This window comes from Pelmatolapia mariae, linkage group LG8 (assembly GCF_036321145.2).
Source record: "Pelmatolapia mariae isolate MD_Pm_ZW linkage group LG8, Pm_UMD_F_2, whole genome shotgun sequence".
NCBI lineage: Eukaryota > Metazoa > Chordata > Actinopteri > Cichliformes > Cichlidae > Pelmatolapia > Pelmatolapia mariae.
Window position 1 is genome coordinate 12,993,820 of NC_086234.1, and position 9,124 is coordinate 13,002,943.

Below are 9,124 nucleotides of genomic sequence, written 5' to 3' on the forward strand. Positions count from 1 at the left end.
ACCCTGAAACTCTTTGAGCATCTTTCTTAAAGTTTGAAGTATAGTAAAGGGCAAAGTGCAGTAAAACATACGCTTTTATTGAGTTCTCAGTTTTTATCGCGGTTCAAATTTCAGGGCAACGACCAATTCTTTTCTTAATGAAAGGTTGTAAAAGCAGAAGTGGAGAATTCAGACATGCCCAGAGGCCTCAGCTGCCTGGCGAGCCCTGAGGGGGCAGAAGGCCGGTATGAAACCCCCCCAGCTTCAGAGCTTCAGAGACTGATGTGGACAAAAAAAGGGACCAGTAACCATCTGGATGAGGTTCATCCCGGGATCTACATCGGAGACATGTGAGAGTGGCATGTTACTGAAATAATTCACTATGGCTAATGTGTTTAAATATAATTCCACCGGCTTTTGTAATAAAGTAATTAAGTATTCTCTTAATTGGGCTCAGATTGTGAGTGCATGTGTAATTAAAGGCACCATTATGATTTACATTATTGAAATTTATCCTTTTTTTGAAAAGCACCTGGTTATCACACTAATGTGCAAAACATTAACAAGCTTTCATCACAACTGTATACACAGTCATCCAAGTGCTAATGCCCATGTGAATAGTGCGTAGAAGCCTTATGCTAACATGCTAACATCCAACTTTAGAAAAATAAAAGTAGCTGTTTTATGAATACTGTTTTGTAGCATACTGTCTATTTTTATTTTTAGATACATGGCCAGTTTTTTGCCTTCATCATAGAATATTTAGGTACACCTGTTCAGCTAATTGTTAGCAATTATCTAATCAGCCAATCAAGTGATAGCAACTTAGTGCATTTAGGCATACAGACATAGTCAACAAGACCTGCTAAAGTTCAAGCTGACCATCATAATGGAGATGAAAAGTGATTTAAGTGACTTTGAACATAGCATAGGACATGCCAGATGGGCTGGTCTTCTGATTACAGTACGGTCTCTAGTTTTGACAGCTAATGATCCAAAAAAAGAGAAAATATCCTGTGAGCGGCAGTTCATAGGGAGAAAATGTCTTGTTGATCCAAAGAGTTAGAATATAGAATATAATGGCAAGGCCGCTTTGAGCTGATAACAAGGTAACAGTAGCTCATTACAACCAAGGTATGCAGAAGAGCATCTCTGAACACATGACATGTGGAACCCTGAAGGACCACAGTAGCAGAAGACCACACTGGGTGACACTCATGTCTGCTATAAACAGGAAAGCAACCCTTCACACAGACTCACCAATATTGCCTGGTGTGATGAGCCCCGATTTCTGCTGCAACATTTGGCTGGTGAGGTCAGAATTGGACATAAAAATCATTAGAAGCATAGATCCATCCTGCCTCATCAAACGTTCAGGTTGTTGGTGGTAGTGTAATGTTATGTCTCCTTAAATACCAACTGAGCATTATTTAAACACCACAGGCTACCTGAGTATTGTTGTTGACCGTGTCCACCCCTTTATGACCACAGTGTACCCATGTTCTGATGGCTGCTTCCAGCAGTTCCCTGTACTCGGATGACCTCCACAGTCACCAGATCTCGATCGAATAGAGCACCTTTGGGATATAGTGAAACATAAGATTCACATCACAACATAATATTTACTTTTCATATCATGCATGAAGGGATCTTGATTAAACTCTAAGAAGGATAAGGTAGGGCATTTGACAGATATATTGCACAACAGACAAAAGGTTTGAGCCATAATCCAAATGCACAAAAGATTGTCGAATGTGGGCATCAAACAGCTAATCTTCACAGGGTTAGAAATCACAGACTAACTCATCATCATCACCATCACATTGCATTACTATATGTGTAACCACAGAGGAAAAAATACCCCCTTAAAGGGCAAAAAACAGGGACTACGTCTTGTCCACTGCACTGTGCAGTCTCTCTGTATCATTCATAATAAAATGTAATATTATAGCAATTCAGTTAATTAACCTAATGATCTACATTTTCCCCACTGCCTGCCATCGTCCTTCTTCTCCTCGAGTTAGCTTTCTTCGCATTATCCTCATCATTTGTTTAGTTTGATTGCAGAGATAATTGTAATTTTTCCCTTTAGGTACGCAGCCAAAGACAAAAGGACTCTCCAGGCTCATCGCATCACCCACGTGCTTAACGCAGCTGATGGGAAGTTCAGTGTGAACACAGGGCCCAGCTTCTACCGAGACACTGCAATCACTTATCATGGAGTCGAAGCTTTTGACATGCCATCCTTTGACTTGAGTCCCTTCTTTTACCCAGCGGCCAATTTCATCAAGAGCGCTTTGAGCTCTCCCACAGGTGAGGTGCTCTCACAGCGCTCAAGGTATCCTTCATCGTTTTCACACATTAACTCGGGGAAGACAAGCCAAGGCAGAGAAACATTTGTCAGTCAATTCCCATTTACAGCAGACCCCAGTTGTATCAGTCATTAAAATGCAAATCAAACACTAAACATAATATCAAGCTAATATCTTTCCCCCATGGTAATCTTCTCATAAGCTCAGACCTCGGCCAGGAAAATTGGTTTTAAATGGATTGCCCTGGCAATTTGTAAGCAACACTTTTATTGGACATGGAAATTACACAATTATGTTTGTGGCCTGTGCTTGCCTGGCCTGTTATGCAAAGTGAAGTCAGTATCTGACATGACAGTAATAAGATGAGGCCTCCTTCTTCACATGCTGGCTGATCGGGGGCTCCAGTGTGTGGCGGGGCCTACAGTAATCCCCGGCAGAAATACACAGAAGCCAAGACAGTTCAATTACGCGCTCCTCTGCGCCCTAATCCTCAGGCCTGATAAGGAACCAGGGATTACCGTGTGTAGAAACATTTGTTGCAACATTGTTGAAAACTTTTAGTCGGGAGTAAGAAGTACTCCTCCCTGTGATGTGCACGGTTTTTAATCCACAGAGGAGTTACAAATTAGATATTTAGAACAAACTTTACAACAATAATCCACTGATTGCGTGTAGGCTGGTAGGCTGGCTGCGTTCTGAAATGATCCACAGGAAGTCCGATTTTCTGCCTTCTGATTGGCAGGTAAAGTCTTCGTCCACTGTGCAATGGGCCTCAGCCGCTCATCCACCTTGGTTCTGGCTTACCTGATGATCCATGAGAACATGACGCTGGTGGACGCCATCAAAGCTGTGGGCGCCAACAGGAACATTTGTCCCAATGACGGGTTCTTGGAGCAGCTCCGAGCACTGGACACAAAGCTCCACTGCCAGGGATTATCCAGGAGCTTCAACGGGCGGACGTAAAAATAAAATCCTTCAGTCCATAAATTTGGATAATATTTTTGACCCCTGTCCATATCTGAGTGTTAAAAACCTATTACAGCGACGATGTGAATGTAAAGCATCCCATAATTGTCTGTGCTTTGTAAGATAAACTGAATTTTTGTGAACAAATTAAAGTAAGGGTTTTTTTTTGTAATGAACAGATACTTCAGCTGTATTTAAAGGGCTTCAAGGTAAGAAAATTTAATAACCTGATCAAGAGTGATTTTTAAACAAGTTTATATGACATGCTTAAATTATTAGTTCAAATTACCCAAAAGTATGACACAAAAGGACGGCTTCACAATAGATATGAAGTTTTGTGCTGATATGCTGTGTTCAGTTTTCTGCTGCTGTGGATTATGGACGAACATCACCGGACATTGTTCCAGAGGTTTCCAGACAGAAAAGAGGCTTTCTGCTGACAACCTTTCTAAACAAATTTGTTCAGCGTTTCTTCAAAATTTACCGTCATGAAGTTTAACATTTACTTTCCTAACTGAGGCCTGCGGAGTCTGAGATGTAAATCTTGAGTTTCCTGAGCTTTCCCCGAGCATTGCACCGAATTTGCCGAGAAGATTGTGGCATTGTGTTAACACAAGCCTGCCAATGCCAAGCTTTTACAGAGGTGCTTGCACTGCTGATGATCAGTTAATCAAATCCATTTGATTAGCAGCACCTGACTGCTGCCTTACCCTCTTAATTCCTATGAAAGCAGTCAGTGTGTACAGAGTTTTGTAAAAGGGTTCTTCTTTCTTCTTTTTTTTCTGCCCGTCCAATATTTACTACTGCGCCTGTAAAACATCTATTTTCTGTTTAGTCTATATAATATGAAATGCACACACAGAAACATGAGGAATTTATTTTGTATTTTCATGAACTTTCTTTAAAACTTTTTTAAAGTCAGACTTTACCATCTATTATTCCACAACAAACTCAGTTTTCTAATGAAGTCCATGAACTATGATGGAGAGTTTAAAAGCAGCTACTAAATGTACACTTTCCTAAAGATTGTCTTGTCAACAGCACAGTGTGGTTCGCTTCTATCAGCAGTTTAAATTATCCTTAACATACTGACTCAGACCTTCACTCCAGAAATTCAACTCTCAGTATAGCTTATATAATCTTTGTGTTCTTCATAATGACAGGAGCAACCTATGCAATTAAAGACAGGACTTTAATAGTTTGTTGACGACAACATCAGGCAAAATAGGAAGTCATTCATTTATTCTCGTCAGATGATTTAAAATAAAGAGACATAGCAACACCATCTGCAATAGCTCAAACTGTGGTTTGAGCTCAAACTGTGGTTTGAGCTCAAACCACAGTTTGAGCTCAAACCGTGGTTTGAGCTCAAACTGTGGTTTGAGCTCAAACTGTGGTTTGAGCTCAAACTGTGGTTTGAGCTCAAACTGTGGTTTGAGCTCGTTCAGCGTGGCAACCTGACATTAATTCCCCACCATGTTTTGGATCACTTGCACTATTACAACCATTAAAACTGCAACGGCTCAGTAGTCGAATTTATCACAGCACAAGCAGCCTGGCTTCTGTCACAGTCATCTGAGGAATAAATAGTCCACGCTGCTTGTGCCCAGTCTCTGGTATGTTCAGCTGTCTCGTTCCAGTGGGGCTCAGCCTCGAAACAACACTGATATCCAGCTCAGATGTAAAACAGCGCGAGCTGCACCAGTAAGGTTAGTATTCGCTGTTGGTTTGTCTCAAAAGCCTGCAGCAAGAAACACCAGCAGGACAGCAGTAATAAATAATCAACATTTGCATCCTGGAACATAAAGTATCTTGCAAAGTTATTTATCTATGTACTGAGTTGAGTGAAAGTGATAATTATACAAAAACACTGAGGTGAGAGAGATACAGATATGACCTCAAAGGAGGAGCCAAAGTATCAGACACCACCCACCTGCGATCTGCTCAGCCTTCTGTTGAAGAACAGACGCCCCACTGGAGCTGTCAACGAGGTTTGGCCCAACCTCTACATCGGAGATGCGTAAGTGACATTCTCACTTTGGGGGCCCCTAACTGCAATATGGTGATCTGATTGTGAAACTCGCTGCAAACAAGTGTATGTGGCCAACTGATGGGACAAATATAAAATCTGTACATTTGAGTCACCGGTGATGCATTTGCACACATATGCTTCCGGAGCTGCACACAGGCGAGAAAAATCGCTAAAAATGACATTTCTTATAGCCTCTCCCGTGTCATTTACAGGGCTGCAGCTCGGGATAAAACCCTGTTAGCGAAACTGGAAATAACACACGTGGTGAATGCTGCAGATGGCCCCCAGCACATTGACACCGGGCCAGGTTTCTACGCAGACGCCAGCATACTGTATCACGGAGTAGAGGCACCAGACTGTAAAGATTTTGACTTGAGCCCTTTCTTCAGTGAGACGGCTGATTTTATTCATGGTGCTCTGAGCCAAAAAGGTACCAGTCTATATTAGCAACACATGACAAAATAAACACATAAGGATTGAGCTTTAATAATATGTTACAGTCCAACACATCCTAATATAGAAAAATGATGCATCATCAAGCTAAAAAATGATGTACAATATTGATATTTTATGTTTTGTTGCACATATTTAAATGCATGAAAACATAAATAATTGCCTTTGCTTCTGGGTGGTGTGTGGAGACTCCAGCTGCTCTCTATAATCTAAAATAATTTCACAATTTTTTTATTATTTTTAACTTTTATTTTAAAAATGTAAGGCTTCTATTTTTCCCCATTGCACAAACATTTAGAAGAACAATAATTTGAAATAAAATCAATTTAAAATGGTAACGAGAGTTAAAGTCGTGAGCAATTACTACAGGGACACGTAAACACTATTAATGCTATGACAGCACCTGTGTTTGTGCCATCATAAGTCATCATTTCTGCTGTGAAAAGAACCTTTTGTGACTGTTATACTGTGAGCTGAGCCCACAGTTGTAATTAATCCCTTTGTTGTTTTTGTTTAACCCAACGAGCCGCAGAATTCGCAGCTTATTTTAGAGTCTGCCTTTTGTCCGTGCAGGGAAGGTGCTCGTCCACTGCGCTCGGGGAATCAGCCGCTCGGCAGCTCTTACGCTGGCCTTCCTCATGATCAAAGAAAGGCTCACACTGGTGGAGGCTGGGGAGGTTGTGTGCCGGCACAGAAACATCCTCCCAAATGTTGGATTTCTGAACCAGCTCCGTGAGCTGGACTCATCCCTATTCACGTAGTAGAGCACATAATACCAAAAAGGGGACAGTTTCATAGTTGACATTATCTGTGCAGATGAAATATCTATATAAATCGTCCAGTAGGCTCCATTTGGGTGGCTTCGGGCACTCGCATCTTAAGTGAATTAAAGCACCATGTAATCCAACTTGGCTTGATGGGATTTTGCTTACCTTAGTCAAGCGATACATCAGCATTCATAATAGCACACTTAAACACACAACATGCAGAGCACAAAGTAGAACTGACAGACAAATGTTTTGTCAGGTGAGCGATCAGCACAGACAGTCTGCCTGTCAGAAAGGGTTTGTCAACACTAAAATAAAGTTAGCTGAAAGTTAAAAAGACTTCAATCCTGTCATGTTCAGTTCATTTTTGACACAAACAGAACCTCATTGTATTTGAGACAAGACTATTTCAAGCCTTATTTTTTAATCTCTTTGTGTTTTTCACACTAAAATTCTCCATTTTACAAACCAGAATCCATCACTGCAGATTTCTGGGTGATTTCTTTTTTTCTCAGTTTTCCATAATTGAAAAGTATGAAAGTCAATTAGCCCACTTATGCATGAGCTGTGTAATTAATTGCTTCAAAAGCTCATATTGTAATATAATGCTGTTTATGATTAGACTAAATTTTAAAAAATAGCTTATTATATAATTTTAATATAAATGAATGCAGAATTACTGCTCACTATGGCAGACTACACAGCTCAAACAGTGCCATACACGTCACAAAAAGTGATGGTTCTTCGCTATCATTGTTATTAATAATAAACTACTCTTAATTCATTAACAATAGCTGTCCTAAGGTGTTTTATATTGCAAGATAAACACCCTTCAAAATGACACACATTAACCCGATGAGCCACAGATCTCTGTGCAAGCACTTGGAGAAAAAAACCTCCTTTTTAAGAGGAAATCATGGACAAAACCAGTTTGTGGAGAGCAGCCATCTGCTGTGACCAGTCAGGATGAGGGGAAAGTAGTAAAATGTAGCAAAAGCTTATCCGTATAGAAAAACACAGTCATGACATCGGTCCTCCCCAGACCTCAACATTACTGAAGCAGTGTGGGATCATCTTGACAGAGAACAGAATAAATAGCAGCCAGAATGCAAAGAAGAGCTTTGAATGTCCTTCAAGAGGCCTGGAGACGATTTGACGATTTGATTTAGATTGTTCAGACTGTGTCAAAGACTAAATACCAAATACTTTGACTTTGAAGCTCATTAGAATTCCGATTTTGCCTTAAATACTATATTTCCATGTATGTTTGCACATTTCAATGTGCACGTTTCACTGCACGCAGTTCCCATTTTCCATTTTCAAGTTAAAAAAGGAAGGCATGGCTCAAGACTTTTGCACAGTACTATATAACATTCCTTTATATTTCGATAACCCTTGATTAATTAAAAACAAAAGAAGCTGTTGTTTATTGTAGGAACAAAAACAAAAGAGAAATCATTTTGCAAAAAGTGTGTGTTGTGTTTGGGGTAGCCAGACTTTTCTGTGACCTGCCAACTCTGTGGGGGCCAGGGCCACCCTTGGCCACCTCTTGTCTCTGCTCCTGATCACTGGCACAAAGTGCTACAGACTTTAGATCTCAACAGACTAGGGTAAATTACAAAAAAAGCAAATATTTGTGTTATATTAGTCTGTATTATATTCAGATTTTAAATCTGAACATCTTCCTCTCCACTTCTTCATACTTGACCTGGTCGCCAGTAACGCAAAGCACACAAGGAGCTAAATGTGCACAAACCAGCGGCATGGCCCTTTAAGCTCACATCTTAAGCGGGGCACAATCAAGATCAAGACCCCTGCTGTACTGGAACAACACAAAGACAGCGCATGCTTATAAATAAACAATGCTCCACTTACTTATTCACATTTCTCAAAATACTGCATCCTAACTGCTACAATCCAGTGACGTACAGTTAAAACTGTGATGTGTCTAAAGAGTCTTGATACAAGATGACAAAAATATGCCAGCGTGCTTTCTGAGCATGTATACAGATTCAGGTCAGACTTTGAAAAGAGATGAAACACTGAAGCCATCTTAATAAGAGATGCTCTCCAGAGCTCGCTGGGAGAGAGATGCTGTCAAAATAAAAGGAATTGGATATCACAGGTTTAATGATTTCACTGTCAGAATGAATGATGGCAGAGTATGAAGATATGAGGGAAAAATAAAGGAGTTTGATGGTGTGAAAACTCTGTCTGACATGTTAGCAGCTTCATCTAGCCATCCTGCAATACAGCCATCATCACACTCTCACTTTGGGGGCTTGCATTTAGATCACTGAATGGTCTGTGCATATCATATAATGGGGAATCAAAGACGTGTGCCATCCTGCGAAAAACCTCATCTGTCTAACAGTCTGACACATTTCAGTTCTCTTTTGGCCCCCGAGAGGCTCCAGAAGATGCTGAACATCCTTAACGGGTGTTGTGAGGCTGTGCTTACACAGCTTCTCCCAGCGTCTGAAGATATGCAGAAAGGCTAAGAGAGACTGACACAATTTCAAGGACTCGCTCGTACGGTTGAGCAAAAGCTCAGAGTGCCCTGTTTACTCCAGTGAATATGGGTATCCTTTGGCAAGTGCAAAGTTTGGATAAGC

The 9,124-nt window shown here is 40.7% G+C and overlaps 2 protein-coding genes across 2 annotated transcripts; both read left to right on the top strand.

Moving 5' to 3' along the window:
- Positions 1 to 174: 174 nt before the first annotated feature.
- LOC134633328 (dual specificity protein phosphatase 13B-like) lies at positions 175 to 3,254 on the top strand. The gene is made up of 3 exons (XM_063482202.1): positions 175 to 331; positions 2,059 to 2,292; positions 3,034 to 3,254. The coding sequence occupies exons 1-3, from the start codon at positions 175 to 177 to the stop codon at positions 3,252 to 3,254; spliced, it is 612 nt and encodes a 203-aa protein (XP_063338272.1).
- A 1,895-nt stretch (positions 3,255 to 5,149) lies between these two features.
- Positions 5,150 to 6,503, top strand: LOC134633498 (dual specificity phosphatase 29-like). The gene is made up of 3 exons (XM_063482329.1): positions 5,150 to 5,277; positions 5,502 to 5,719; positions 6,316 to 6,503. Exons 1-3 carry the CDS (start codon positions 5,150 to 5,152, stop codon positions 6,501 to 6,503), a joined length of 534 nt encoding a protein of 177 aa, XP_063338399.1.
- Positions 6,504 to 9,124: the final 2,621 nt, after the last annotated feature.